The sequence below is a fragment of the Vanrija albida genome (genome assembly GCF_041260175.1).
Source record: "Vanrija albida strain AlHP1 chromosome Unknown contig_4, whole genome shotgun sequence".
Taxonomy (NCBI): domain Eukaryota; kingdom Fungi; phylum Basidiomycota; class Tremellomycetes; order Trichosporonales; family Trichosporonaceae; genus Vanrija; species Vanrija albida.
Genome location: NW_027191423.1, coordinates 1,925,869 through 1,940,353, shown reverse-complemented (window position 1 = coordinate 1,940,353; position 14,485 = coordinate 1,925,869). Strand labels below are relative to the sequence as shown.

Below are 14,485 nucleotides of genomic sequence, written 5' to 3'. Positions count from 1 at the left end.
AGCGGCGGGGCGGCAAGGCTGGCGGCTGCACATACCCGAGCACGAATGGTCTATGCATGAAGTCTATAATGCTGGGTCGCCTCGCCTCGGCTCGCCTACGCCGTCTTCCTCTTCTTCTTCCCCTCGGCCCACTTGAACGCGGCCTCGGTGCCGATGCCAGCAAACACGACGGCCACGCCCCCCCACTGGCCGGGGGAAAGCTCGTGCCCGAACACCAGCACGCTGAGGAGCATGGTAAACAGCTTGCGGGTAACGGTGACCATGACGAGGGTAAGCGACCCAAAGTGGGCGATGGTCTCGAAGATGAAGATCTGGCCCAGCCCACCAAGGGCAGCGTACGCGAGCAACGGCTGAAACGAGCCGGGATGCGCGGCGATGAAGCGCACCGACTGGGCGAGGATCGGCGCGGCCCACTGCGTGCTGGCCGCGGCCTCGCACGTGCCGGAGAACAGGGCGAGCGGGTGCGCCGGGAGGGGGAGGAGCATGGCGGGCGTGAGGATGGCGAGCGTGATGGAAGCCATGATGAACATCATCTGCTGGCCAGAGTAGCCGGGGTAGAGGGCGAAGATTTGGTCCTGCGTCGAGTTTGTGAGGCCGTCGATGAAGAGGCTGTGGTGGCCACGAGCGGAGCGAGTGGGCGAGGCGGGGAGAGGCGGCGGGAAGGCAGCCGGGAGTGTCGTCGAAGAGGAGAGGACACGCGTCAGCACGGCCACAGACCACCCCCACCACCCACTTGATCAACAACAGGCTCAGCCCCCACGCCGAGTTGCTCCCCCCACTCTTTCCCCCCTTGCCAAAGAGCATGAAGAGCGCAATGCCGCCCGAGACGAGCGCGACGACGAGGTACTTGTGCGCGCTGAAGCGGCGGCGGTAGAGGAGGACGTTGAGGAGGAGCACGGGGATGAGCTTGCACGACTGGGGCGAGCGTCAGCGAGCGTCCGTTGCAGCAGAGACGGCGAGCGGCGGCGACGCCCAGCACCCGCCTCCCCCCCCCCCAACCCCACCACACCCACCCCACCCACCTTGCCCAGCACCATGGTCGGGTACGAGATATGCCGCAGCGCGAGGAAGCCGATCGGGCCGGCGGTCGTCTGGAACAGCGCGACCTGGAGCAGGAGGGCGGGGAGGGAGCGGTGCCACGGCGGCGTGGGCTCGGCCTTCGCCTTGCCCCTCGCCACGCCGTTCGCCTTGCCATTAGCCTTGCCGCCGGCCTCCGCCGCGCCAAACAACCGGTCGAGGCCGAGCACGGCGCCGACCCCGCGGGCGGCTAGCTGCCCGTCCCGCGCCGCCGAGAGGAGCAGGTACGCCGCGCTCGCGGAGGCCCCCGCCAGCGCCTGCGCCCAGTTGAAGAAGAGGGGCGAGGGGAACTTTTGCGGGACGCTGTGCGGCGCGTGCGTTGCGGGCTGGAACGGCGCGGACACTGGTGCGTGAGCTAGGTTGGCTGGGGGGACACGGGGCACTCACGCCGCTCCTGCGCAATGGCCCACAGCAAAAAGGCCGCGTACACGCCCGAAATGCACACTGCGAGTCTGGGGTCAGCGGGCCCAGAGCCAGCAGCGTACCGTATCAAGCCCATCGTGTGAGGTATAACAACAACGACTTTTCTGATGTCGTCGCCTGATGTCGTGGCAGCCAGCCAAAGCCGATCGTGCCTGGCCGGCGGTCCCGGTTTGAAACCGGCGGGATGGGCAGGGTGGCTGGTGCCGACGCGACGGACGCGACGCGGCGCAATGCAGCGCTGGCAACAACACCGTGCATGATACTTGTACAACTGGCACTGAGTGCCCACACGCCCCCCCACACCCCTACAGCCCCAGCATACCCCCGCCGAGGCCGTTCTGCCCCAGGTCCATCGTTGACGTCGCGAGCAGCGTCGCCCTGGGTTGTCAGCTGCCGCAACACCCCCGCAACTAACCAGTACTGATCGTCAATGTCGACGTTGTCGCGCAGCGGGAACACCGACATCCGGAGGAACTCGTGCTGAGTGGGTTAGACGAGAACGACGACGCACCCACAATGTCCGTGATCACATGCTCCGGCAGCACCTGGTCGCTCGGGTTCGGCAGCGAGATGTCCGCCTCCTGCATCATGACCACTGGCGACGCCGCCGTCGGCTCCACCGTGATCTTCTGCAGCACGCGGTGGAAGAAGCGCGCCACAAACGCCGTCGGCGCGTCGTCTTCCCCCGCCGCAACCTTCGAGCAGCACGTGTGGATGCGCTTGATCGCGTCAATGATCTGCTGCTTCTGCGACACGTCGACGCGCCAGAAGAGCTGCCGTCAGCGCGGAACCTCGAGGCCTGCCCACCTTGTACAGGACCGTCCCGAAGAGCGACAGCACGGCGCTCAGCGTGTCTTGCAGGTACGTCAAGTACGTGTCCTCTGCCAGCCGCTCTGTCTGCCTGACAAACATGGACGCAATGCCCAGGCACTCGTGCAGCGTCAAGGCCATCTCGTCCGGCGTCGCGTAGTTCAGAAACTCGTGCTTGACCTTGAGCAGGTTCCAGATGTCGAACCATCGCAGAGAGCGCGCCTCCTCGGGACTGCACCACTCCACTGGATGTCGTGAGTAGGTGACAGCGCGTCCTCCTTCACCTCACTCACGGTCATCGTGCGGGAACCAATGGTCCATGTGTCGCTGGTACTGGCTGTAGACATCATTCAGCACCGAGCGGCACCACTCGACAGGCAGGCTGTGGCGCATCTGCTTGTACCGGATCCAGAGAATGTGCGAGGGGTGTGTTCTGGAGTCAGCCGGGAACTAGAACATAGTACTAACGACACCGACGACGCGACGTGCATGTCCGGACCGACGTTGTAGGGGCCTTCGCGGGCCCAAGTCTCCACCTGGCAGGTGAGCGATGCAAGGTGGACACATCACCTACCTCTCCCACTTCTTCGAGGCGAATTGTGGCGGGAAGCTCAAACATGTCCGAGTATCTGGCAATGGTCAGCTAACGATACTACTTCGCGTGAACTGGACCAACCCTAGATCAAAGCAGCTTGTACCTCCTCGTCAGCGACTTCCCCGCGGGCGCACTCACAAAACCATGTCCGCTCCGCATTCCGGATGATCCGTGCCAGCCGCTCGTCCTCAGGCAGCGGCTCCGTCCGGGGAATGTGCATGCCCATCTGGTACCCCAGCCTGATAGCAATCCCAATCTTCACCCACGCGCTCCGGTCACTCGGCGCCTTCCAGTACATCAAGATGAGGAGAGCCTGGATTATGCCAATGTTGACGTCGCCAGTGGCAGTCGCGCGGTTGAGGATCATCTGCGCGTGCGTGAGCAGCGGCTGGTGAAGCTCCTTGCGGATGAAGCGCGAGCCGACAGCGATGACGGCGGTGAATAGGATGGTCGAGCCACGAATGTAGTCGAGGGTGTGGACTGGGCGTGAGCGGAGCCCTCTTCCTGGACTCACGGTTTGGGTCGAGGATGGCGATCATCGGGTTGAGGTGGCGATGAAAGCTGCTGGGTTAGACCGGTTCCGAGAGAAGATAACCCACAATTGGAGGATTTCGTCGGCCTCTATCAAACTGAGGTAGTGCAGAGCCACTGTTGTCAGCAGAGCACCCTCACCCCAACCCACCAGGGTCAGACTGCTTCGACTCGGTCGTCTCGAAGAACGCGTGGTCAAGCTGGTGGAGTCTCAAGCTGCCCACTGTAGGGTTTACCGGGCCGGTGCCTGGACCCTCCTCAGGCAAGTTGGGATCCAGACGCTCGCTCACGTCGACCATCTGCGCACGCCGAGCATGTGACGGGACGCCGTTTCGGCCGGACAGGGCGGATGATGAGAGCGAGTGGGGGCTCATGTTGTAGCCCACGTTCGAGGAGCCGTTCGCGTCTCGATGGTCCGACATGCCGAGCGAAGGTGCGAAGCTGCCAGTGCCGTTGTTGAGGGAGCTCGAGTACCCGTTCGACACGATGTTTGGTGTCGTGAGGCCGGTTCCGATCTCCAGCCGGGTCGACGAGGTAGGCGCTTGAGTGTTCACTGCATGTCTTATGGGCGATGAGTGGGACATCGTGAATGATCTTTCAGTGGCAAGGGGCGGGCGGGCAAACGTGTCGAGCGCTTGGCGTTTCGCGGGCTTGTCGTCCTCTGACCTGTAGGTGTGAGGTCAGCACTGGTCGGTAGAGGGATGGTTAGCAGCGAGGAAGTCCCACGTACTCGTCCGACTCAGACCCCATGTTACCGTCGGCAGCAGCAGAAGCAGCCTCGGCAGCAGCCTTCTGTCCTCGCCGCCGGCGCTTCTGGTAGATGCACGTGAGCTTGAGACGTTCTGGACAAGTGAGCTAGCGACAACATCGTCCACCTACGGCATCTCTGGCACGGCGATGCCTCGGTGCCGTCTTTGGGCGCCAAGCAACGCGTCTGGACTGTCAGCTAGCTCAACCTCGGGTGAGGTCACCTTGAGGTGTCGGCAGATGAGGCATCTGTGGCACCGTCGCGTCGCGTCGAGAGAGGGGCGGTATGAAGGAAGAAGGGAAGGGTGGATGAGGAGACGAGGGGGAGTTCAATCGCCGAGCAGTACCATCCCAACGATAACCAGTAAGAGCGGTGGGGAAATGGCAGGCAAGGTAATTCACCATAACATGGAGGACCCGACCGTCAGCGCCGACCGGCCTCCGCCCGCGATGCCACTCACGCCAATCGCTGTTTTGGCCGTTCCGGACTCATCTTGAGATAGCGTACACGGTGATGAGATTGATGATGGAGACGTTGATCTGGGGGACGGACAAGGTGATAGGGGGCTCTGCATGGGTCAGTGTGGGCCCCATCATGCCGGTCAATGATGCCTCGGCCCGGCTTGGAAATGTCAACGCCGTACGCAACGCCGTGTCGATAACGCCGTGTCCACCATAGCGAGTGCCGAGCGGCGCCAGCGTGCGCGGCCTTACAGCGGGCCCGGTTGCAGGACGCGTCCAGTCGTATTTCCTAGTGTTGACGATTACCTAATCACACACTTACGTGCCACAACACGTGGCGATGTGTATCTCCGCCACGTGGATTCCCTGAGCCCACTCGCGCATGCGCGTTCAGCCAGCGTCGACAGTGACGTTCGTCAGTCGTCAGTCAGCCTCGTCCAGGAAGGCCATCGACCATCAACGACCATCAGTCGGAGGTCGTCGTTTAACTCTTTCTACACCTCAACCAACACATTCCAATCGCCATGCCGGTGGCAACAGTCACCACCAGCGCCGCGGGTTCCCTCGCCCTCCTCAAGGACGACGACCGCGACGTCCGCGTCTACGCCCTCGAGTACCTCCTCTCCATCGTCCCCCAGTTCTGGGCCGAGATCTCAGAGGAGCTCCCATACATGTGAGATCAGCTGAACCCTTGCCTTGACCTCAGCTGACGTCTACAGCGAATCTCTTGCCGACCCCCAGGTGTCGGAGCTGCCTGCCGAGGCGCGCCCTCTCGCTGCTCTCCTCTGCTCCAAGGTATTCTTCTACCTTGGTGAGCGGGACGAGGCCGTCGAGTTTGCTCTGCGTGCGTCGGCTGCGTTCGAGAAGGAGCCGTACGGCGAGTTCAAGGAGACAATCATTGCCGGCTGCGTCGACCGTGCCATTGCCGACACCAACGCTGGCAACAAGGTGGACTCGCGCCTCGAGGAGATTGTCGACGGTGTGATCAGACAAGGATCCAGCGACGGCGCCAAGCTGGTGAGCTTCGTGTTGGATGTGCTCGCCGTGGACTCGACTAACACGTCTAGGCTATCGGTCTGGCTCTCTCCCTCCGTCGCCTCAACCTCATCGAGGCCATCTACCTCCAGTCGACCGCGCCTTCCGAGGCCAGCTCCTCCAAGGCGGTGGAGCGCAAGTCGGCTGACGGCATCCTCCACGACGAGGGCCTCCTTCGCTACATCCTCGCCGAGACCATTGGCGGTGCCGGTGGCAGCGACGCGTGGCCAGACTCGTTCCGACGAGACGTGAGTTTATTGATTATTAGGCCAAAGGTAGTGCTGACACACCCAGCTTCTCTCGCTCCTCCTCAAGCTCTTCCAGAGCACGACGCCTTCCGACTACAACTCGATCACCCAGATCTGGGTTCAGCTGGGCGACGCTGCCGCTGCTGGCGCGGGCATTGTCGACCTCCTGAACAAGGGCGGCGACCGCGGACGCCTCGAGGCGTACCAGATCGCGTTCGACGTCACCGACATGGCTCCTCAGAGCTTCCTCGAGACGTTGAGGACCAAGATTGGAGAGAGCGGATGGGGTCCTGAGGGCCAGTCGGGAACTGAGGAGGAGCGCACCAACCTTGAGGACATTTTGAACGGCTCACGCATCGCCGAGCTGTCGATCAACTTCCTCAAGAAGCACAACCAGACCGACATGTCCATCCTCAAGGTCACCAAGGACTCGCTCGAGGACCGCTACTCGATCTACCACTCTGCCATCACCTTCACCAACGCCTATGCCCACTGCGGTACCACTTCGGACCGCTTCCTCCGCGAGAACCTCGACTGGCTCGGAAGAGCCTCCAACTGGGCCAAGTTCTCGGCCACCGCTGCCCTCGGTCTCATCCACCGTGGCTCTTACATCAACGGTGTCCGCGTCGTCAGGCCGTATCTCCCTGGCGGTGCCGCCCCATCCAAGTTCAGCGAGGGTGGTGCGCTGTTTGCCCTTGGTCTCATCTACACTGGCAGGAAGGAGGGAGCTGAGGCTGAGCTGAGGAAGGGCCTGTCCGACGTCAACGACCCCATTGTCCAGCACGGTGCTGCCCTTGGTCTCGGTGTTTCGGCCCTTGCGACCGGTGATGAGGGTGAGTTAGCCCATTGGGCGTTGCCGCATTGCTAACTCTTCAGACATCTATGACGAGCTCAAGGCCATCCTCTTCCAGGACAACGCCACGTCGTCGGAGGCTGCCGGTTACGCCATGGGTCTGGTCATGCTGGGCCAGCCCAGCGAGCGCGTTCTCGACGAGCTGATCGCCTACGCCGGCGAGACCCAGCACGAGAAGATTGTTCGCGGTGTTGCCATCGGTACCGCCCTGATCATGTACGGCAAGCGCACTGCTGCGGATGCGGTCATCGACAAGTTCACCAAGAGCAACGATGCCATCCTCCGCTACGGTGGCATGTTCGTCTACGCCCTCGCCTACGTTGGCACCGGTGACAACAAGGTTATCAAGCAGCTCCTCCACTTCGCCGTCTCGGACGTCAACGACGACGTCCGCCGCGCTGCCGTCATCGCCCTCGGCTTCGTGCTGTTCCGCAACCACACCCAGGTGCCTCGCATCGTTCAGCTCCTCGCCGAGAGCTACAACCCCCACGTCCGTCACGGTGCCACCCTCGCCCTTGGTATCTCGTGTGCTGGCACTGGTCTTGAGGCTGCTATCGACATGCTCGAGCCCATGACCCGCGACCCCGTCGACTTTGTTCGCCAGGGAGCTTACATTGCCCTTGCCATGATCCTCATCCAGCAGACCGAGTCCCAGACCCCCAAGGTCAAGGAGATCCGCGAGCTCTTCGCCAAGGTCGTCACCGACAAGCACGAGGACCCCATGGCCCGCTTCGGTGCTTCGCTTGCCCAGGGTATCATCGACGCTGGTGGCCGCAACATGACCATCTCGCTTGCCACCCGCGCCGGAACTCCCGACATGAAGGCCATCGTCGGCATGGTCCTGTTCGTCCAGTTCTGGTACTGGTTCCCTCTGGCCCACTTCCTTGGCCTCACCTTCCAGCCCACGACGATCATTGCCGTCGACGACAAGCTCCGCATCCCCAAGGTCGACTTCGTCTCTTGGGCCAAGCCTTCCAAGTTTGACTACCCCCAGACTGCCAAGCCTGTTGCGGAGAAGAAGAAGGAGAAGTTCAACCCCGCCGTCCTCTCGACCACTGCCAAGCAGCAGGCTCGCCTCAAGAGCAAGAAGGCAGAGCAGGGCGAGGCTATGGACACGGACGACAAGCCTGAGGCCTCGTCGTCCAAGACCGAGTCCAAGGACAAGGAGTCCAAGCCCATCGAGCCTCCTCAGGCGGTCGTCAGCAACATGTCCCGCATCACCCCTCAGCAGCTCCCTTACGTTACTGGACCCTTCGACCCCTCTTCGGTTGCCTCGGCCTCGACGTCGACAGGTGCGACGGTCTCCACCGAGGCCCTCGCCCCTCCCAAGAAGGGACGGTACCTCCCCATCCGTGGTGTTGGCGACGCCGATGCCTTCCAGGCCGACAAGGCTGCTGCCGGCCGTGCGCGTGTCGGATGGAGCGGCAAGATCCTCCTGGTATCCGACACCAAGCCGGACGCCGAGGGCGAGTACATCGAGCTCGACGCCAGCCTGTGGCCCCGTGACGCGCAGGATGAGCCTGCTGCCGCGGCTGCCCCAGAACCTGCCGCTGCGGCTCCTTCAGCAGCTGCCGCTGCCGCCGCTGGATTGAACTGGGACGGTGCGATCCCCGCGGCGTTCGAGTACGAGTTTGAGGACTAGACGTAGATTGCTAGTGGAGAGAGGCGATCCCGTCACAGCAATGTAGAGTGACAAAGCGGACGGCAGGGAGAGACTGTCGTCAATGTAGAGCAGCAAAGAGCATGTTATGCAGCATATTGGGAATAAGCAAACGGGTCAAAACATGCATTGGAGCAACTTCTATTTACGCGTCTACAGTGAGTGGGGTGTGATTGGGACGGAACATGAGGGGGTGGGGAGGACACTATCGCGAGAACTGCATGAGGTAGCCCTGTTCACTGTCAGCGGCGGCGGAGTTGCTCGCACCTACCCTTGCGTCTCGGACGGAGAAGAGCCACAGGTTTCCTGCCTTGCGGTACTCGCGGACAGCTTCACGAATCTGTTCCGCATACTGGCGGTCAGAGGTCGGCAGGCCGGCGAGTTTGGCGCGCCACGCTTCATCTTCTGTAACCCACGCCGTGTCGTGGGCCAGCTGACACACAAGGTCAGTCGGATGCAAGTCGACGCCGAGAATGGGGAGCGTGGACTTGACGGAAGCTGCGAACTCGTGCGCTGGGTGGGTCAGTCACGGTGCGCTACTTTAACCCACCTTTGTCGTAGTACACATTCTTGGAAGCATGTCGGTGTGTGCGCTTCGCCTTGCCCTTCGTCTGACGAGTGACCACCGGGTCGGGAGGGAGGACAAGCTTGATATCGATATCCGACGCCTTGGTGGGCCCGTCGATCGGCAAGTCCTTCTCCTTGGCAGCTGTTGCCGAACCCTCCTGAGCGGCGTACGACGCGTCGACCTTGCGCTGCTCTGCGATCGCATTGCGGAGCCATGCAGTGAGTTCGTTGCGGGGAACTTCTTCTTCTGAGCGGCGCAGGACGTTGCGGACCTTCATGGTGGGGCGTGCACGGGCGATGACCAAGAACCTGGGCTGTTAGAACCTGGTTCAAGTCCTCCACGACTCACAGGATGTTCTGCTCCAAGCACTCGGACGTCACGTCTTCCAAGTTGCGTCCGTCATCGTACTGCAGGTCTGCTCGCACACCCGCACGCCAGAGTTCGCCGACAATGCCGAGACGCACGTCCAAGTCAGCCAGGCCAGTAGCCGTGACATAGACGTCGCAGCGCTGCACTGTCAGTTCCGTAACCTGCACTGGACGCACCGTTGGCGAGAACAACCCAAACGATCGCTCATCTTCGTTCGGCTTCACCATCAACCGCTCGGCCAGTGCGCTCTCCTGCTTGCGGACAATCTTTGCGAGTGGGCTGGGATCCTGATTAGCCTTGACAAAGTGCACTCCCCAAACAACTCACTCGACCGCCACCGACATGCCTGCCCCGTAAACCTTCTTGGAGTGCATTGCCGGCTCCTTGAAGTGCTCAAGCAGAGAGTCGTACCGGCCACCGTAGGCAATGAGCTCACCGTGCTTGCCGCGGCGCACGACCTCGAACATGAAGCCTCCGCGGAAGTACTCTGCATTCCTGGACAGCGTAGGCCTGAAGAGGATCTTCCTGTTCACGCCACATGCACGAGCGAGTTTGATAGTTTCGGCGATCTCATCAAGCGCGGCAGCCAGTTTTCTTCTAGATGTCGAAAACGTCGCTTCGATCTTCTTGCGCACGGCCAAGAACTCTCCAGGGGTGCTGATCTGCTCAAGGTCGTTCGCGACATTCTTTGGAAGCCCCGGTATTGTTCCAAAGGGCGAGGCCCGGGAGCTGCCAAACGAGACTCCTGTGGCAGGAGTTTTGAATGCCTTGAGCACGCGAGCTCGGACCGATACTGGGGCAGATGCCAAGATTGTCGCTAGGACTGTAGCTGTCAGCTAGTGGCCCGGTACGAGTAGCTGACGTACCGCTTTCGTGGCTGACATGAATCTCGTAGTCATGCAAGCTGGCTACCTTGCCGCCCTGGCACTCGGCAATGACCTTGTCCACGACATCGAGCAACTCGGCCTCGGCGCACTGCGAGCGCAATGGCGAGATGATGTCGAAGCATAGCTCGGTTGTGCTGCTCGGCTGCCCGCCTGCCGCTGTCTCTCTGTAACGGTGACCAATGTGGTATCGCTTGATACGCTCGATCGAACGCCGTGAGGCATTGCGCGCCATAGCAAGGAGGTTGGATGACGGCAGCTGGACAAACTTGCCGTTCGGATCCATGAACCTCGCTGGGTTGAGATCAGGGAAGGAGCCGAGAAGCGTTGTTTCTGGGATGAGGAGCGGTAGGGCATCATGCACTGCTCCGTGACGCTGGAACAGGTCCGCAATGCGGCGCACAGTCCCAGTAATCCACACATGGAGACCATCGTGGTCTTCGGTGTCATAGGTGTAGTCGTCGAGGCGGGTGTCGATTCTGAACGAGTTTGTGTGGGACTCGAACAGAGCGTCGACAAGCTGGGGGTACTTCTCGGATCGAGGGTTGGTCACTTCGCCGATGACCTCCCGGTACACCTCGTCATCCTTGTCAGAGGAAGGAACGAGAGGGCCGTCGAGCAGCTGAGTAGCCTTGGGTCGGTGTGTCGGGTTATGCCGCAGCAGGAGAGAGATGATCTCACGCTGCTTGGGCATCAGGGTGGGAGGCCATGCTGCTGGGAACGCCCAGCTCGATTTGCGCAGCTCTGTGATTGTCTGCACACGCTCCATGCCCGTGCTGAACGGGAAGCACATCTCGAAGAAGATGATGCCGAGGGAGTACATGTCGGCCTGGAGGTCAACGAAGTGCACCAATGGCCAGCCTACCTTCTCGTCATACGACTTTGTCGACACGACTTCCCGGGTCGACAACACCTCGGGAGCAATGTACAGGCTGGTGCCGATGTTGGACGTGCGATCCGACACTTCGGCCGATGCATGAACCTGCCCCGATGGGTTCTCAGAAGACGTGTCGGTGGTCTGTTATCAAGGTCAGCGAACGCCAGCCAGAACGAACTCACCGCCAGCCCAAAGTCGGCGATCTTGACGTTGCCTGTCGTATCCAAAAGAATGTTCGACGGCTTAAGGTCTGACTGTCAACACCCATCCCCAGTGCACACTACTCACCTCGATGCACAATGCCCAAGCTAGACATGTGTGCCAGGGCCTGGAGGATCTGCTTGAGCAGACGCCAGGTCTCCTCTTCAGATAGGCCCTCGGTGATCGCTTCACGGAGAGTCTGCTTCTCCACAAACTCCATCTGGATGTACAGGATCTCCTGTACGCTTCCATCATCAGTAGTCGTGGTCGCATACGACGCAGACGGCTTGGAGGCGCTGACGGGAATGGCCTTGGCTGGCGTGCGGCCGCGCTGGACCGATGCCGAAGGGTCACCGACAGTCCGCCCACTCCCAGCGCTATCTTCGCTGCTGTCGCTGTCGTTGCTCGTGTCGCTCTCGTCGCTCTCCGACTCATCAGAGTCATCCCTCATTCTCGTGAATTGCTGGTTGCTCTCATCGGTCGTCTCGTCGTCCTCATCGTCGCTGTCATCCTCGTCATTTGCAGAGAATCGGATGCGGGGGAACGATTGGCTCCGAGAGCGATCCTTTCGGGAGGCGTCGTCCCAGTTGATCGCAAAGGGATCACCAGGCTCGCTCGCGGAGGAGACATTGGACGAGGTCACAGCCGAGGGAGTCCCGTTCGAGTCGACTCCAGGGGAAGGCGCAATTGCGGCCTGCCCGACCGTCTCTCGCCAGCAGCCATAGTATCGGACAATGTGCTGGTGGCTGACCCGGGACAGGCTTTGAACTTCGCGGAGAACGCGGCCAAAGTCTTCTTCTGGGCGAAGCTTGACCTTTTCTGTCATGTTAGAGGAGGGCTGCGGGTTGGCACTCACTGATGGCGTATGGGCGCCCGTCCAACTTGTTCCTCGCCTTCACTACCTCGCCAAAGCCACCTTTACCGAGGAACTCGACCTCTTCAAAGTCTGTTCGGTATCGAGACACTTCGGGTCGCACAGGGAATGCTGGGATGTAAGAGGAGAATCCCTGGCCAAACACCGGGGACGTGCCAAGGGAGTGATGGATGCTGGAGCTGGATGAGGCCGTTGCAGACATGGGGAGGGACATGTGGCCTGGAGGTTAGCAGTGTCAGGCAGATTGACGCACTAGGAATCGCACGAAGAGGGCGATGCGTCGACTCTTCTTCGGATCGAATCTTCAGCAATGCCTCGTCGGCCGACAGACGCTTCTTGGGTGAGGGGTTAAGAAGTCCACTCAGCAAGGCCGTGATCATCGGCGAGACGCCTCCAGGCGCTGGGAGCGGGTTAGCACCAGTCCAGCATCACGAGGGCAAGCGGCTCACCATGCTCCAGCAAGGTTCGGAGGTCTGGGTATGTCCAGAGGCAGTCCCTACCGAACAGCAGCTGCAACAGCAGAAGGCCTGCTTGCCACATGTCGCGCTTTGGCGAGGCAGACGTCGGCGAGTCGATCTCGTCTGGTGACAGCCAGGAGTCGGGGTATGAGTCTGGTAGCGTCTTGAGGAAGGGGTTGGAGCGGTGGTACTCTGCAATACGGCGAGCGTAGCCGGTGCCAAACATCTTCAAGCAGGCTTCTCCTGGCTTCTGAGAACTGATAAGGACGAGGTCGGTGTCGAGTTCTGCACGTCAGCTCGCACCTACATCAAGGAGCTCACGTTTCTGAGAGTGGTGGTTGCGATGCAGATCTGCGAGACCAGACAGTATCTGCGTGATGTATTCCTGGCAGGTTAGCGGTGCTCCACATGCAAACCTACCTTCGCCGTGTCCTCCCCAAAGCCATTCTTCGGCAACCACGTCTTCAACTTCCCGCCCTCCTCGACGCGCTCGACCACGACAATCAGACGCTCCCAGCCCTTGGGGCTCTTGGTGCGCTGCACGGCGTAAATCCTCGCAACGTGCTCGGACACGACGCCCTTGACTCGCGTGATCTCAGTCACGACCGAGTCGATGCGCTTCTGGCCATGCGTGCCGAGGTAGTAGTTCTTGCTGAAGTCGATAACTTCAACCGTGACCGAGGGCGGTGAGGCCGTCACAAAGCCGGCCGTGCTGCCGGTCGTGATCGGCTCGGCGGTGTAGCTCGTCCACATGGCCTCGCGCCGGCCGCCGAAACACGTCCAGGCGGACCACTCGCCCTCGTGCCCCTCCACACTGATCGGTTGGTCGAGGATCAGCTCGCGCTTTTCGAGCTCTCCATCGGCCAGGGTTGCGAGCTTCTCGTCTCGCTGCTTCTGCTGAGCTTCGAGCATGGCCTGCCGCGCCTTCTCTTCTCGCCTCGACGCGTCGAGGATGATCTTCTCGTTCAGCAGCCGGTCCTGCTCGGCCGCCAGCGCGCGCCGCTGCTGCCTGTCGGCCTCGACCTTTGCCTCTTCGGCCTGTGTGTGTCAGGGCGGGCGCACAAATCAAGCGCGAAGGGACCCGAGTAACAAGATCGACGTCATGCGATCAAAACAACAGCACTAGGGCCAGAGGAAGCATCACTCACCGCCTTCTGAGCCTCCTCCCGCAACGCCATCTCCTCCATCAGCGTCGGCTCCGGCTCGCCCGGCTTGGGCAAGAGGATGTGGTTGGCCGATATCCACTCGCGCACCATGTCTGCGAGCTTAGGGGTCAGCTGCGTCCGCCCGTGGCCGCCTACATCGAAGATCATGGGCGCGCCGGCGCTCGCCTTGGCCTTCTCCTGTACTAGTTTTGAAAGTGTCTTGACATGTGCCGCGGTGAGCTTTACCGGATCGACGAGGGAGAGCGGCGGCGGCTGGTCGGGATAGTTCTGGGCGTGTCAGATGGCGTCGGCGCTGCGCCAGGCGCGCTCGCACTCGCGCTTACCTTGACCATCCGCCCCTTGAGCTTCACGCTGACGCGCGGGTCGTCTGTCGCGCGCAGCTGCACCTCCCACCACCCGGCCTCGCTAGCGGTGCCCCATGCTGTCTTCTTGATTGGAATGTCGTGCCAGTCATCCTGTAGGGCATCAGCACGCCGACAGTGCCGAGGCAAGGGACATGCGCGCACACCCCGTGGGTGGACGTGCGCTGTTGCGGCCCACACGACCACCTACCTCAAAGATTGCCCGAAGTGCTTCGAGCTCCTCTTCTTGGACGGCCTTGTTAGGCTCGGACATCGAACATTGCCGCTGCGTGGTCGTGTGGTAGA

At 61.4% G+C, this 14,485-nt stretch overlaps 4 protein-coding genes across 4 annotated transcripts; 1 reads left to right on the top strand and 3 right to left on the bottom strand.

The window, feature by feature from the left end:
• Positions 1–95: 95 nt before the first annotated feature.
• On the bottom strand, positions 96–1,576 carry HUT1 (UDP-galactose transporter; the record flags this gene model as incomplete). Its single annotated transcript, XM_069353974.1, has 5 exons — positions 96–609; positions 734–915; positions 1,023–1,420; positions 1,465–1,529; positions 1,563–1,576. 5 exons carry the CDS (start codon positions 1,574–1,576, stop codon positions 96–98), a joined length of 1,173 nt encoding a protein of 390 aa, XP_069208616.1.
• Positions 1,577–1,805: 229 nt separating this feature from the next.
• Positions 1,806–4,432, bottom strand: Q8F55_005484 (uncharacterized protein; the record flags this gene model as incomplete). The annotated part of the gene is made up of 12 exons (XM_069353973.1): positions 1,806–1,878; positions 1,916–1,980; positions 2,016–2,273; positions 2,308–2,555; positions 2,604–2,743; positions 2,779–2,846; positions 2,885–2,939; positions 2,987–3,008; positions 3,044–3,385; positions 3,588–4,102; positions 4,167–4,278; positions 4,408–4,432. The coding sequence occupies 12 exons, from the start codon at positions 4,430–4,432 to the stop codon at positions 1,806–1,808; spliced, it is 1,923 nt and encodes a 640-aa protein (XP_069208615.1).
• Positions 4,433–5,169: 737 nt separating this feature from the next.
• Positions 5,170–8,423, top strand: RPN2 (proteasome regulatory particle base subunit; the record flags this gene model as incomplete). Its single annotated transcript, XM_069353972.1, has 5 exons — positions 5,170–5,318; positions 5,365–5,662; positions 5,713–5,928; positions 5,975–6,761; positions 6,805–8,423. The coding sequence occupies 5 exons, from the start codon at positions 5,170–5,172 to the stop codon at positions 8,421–8,423; spliced, it is 3,069 nt and encodes a 1,022-aa protein (XP_069208614.1).
• A 223-nt stretch (positions 8,424–8,646) lies between these two features.
• Positions 8,647–14,453, bottom strand: GCN2 (eukaryotic translation initiation factor 2-alpha kinase; the record flags this gene model as incomplete). The annotated part of the gene is made up of 19 exons (XM_069353971.1): positions 8,647–8,673; positions 8,713–8,954; positions 8,992–9,317; positions 9,358–9,518; positions 9,555–9,657; positions 9,706–10,201; positions 10,245–11,091; positions 11,128–11,280; positions 11,322–11,389; positions 11,428–12,159; positions 12,197–12,433; positions 12,468–12,614; positions 12,664–12,957; positions 12,994–13,057; positions 13,093–13,710; positions 13,821–13,937; positions 13,974–14,105; positions 14,162–14,293; positions 14,391–14,453. The coding sequence occupies 19 exons, from the start codon at positions 14,451–14,453 to the stop codon at positions 8,647–8,649; spliced, it is 4,959 nt and encodes a 1,652-aa protein (XP_069208613.1).
• Between the last annotated feature and the right edge of the window lie 32 nt (positions 14,454–14,485).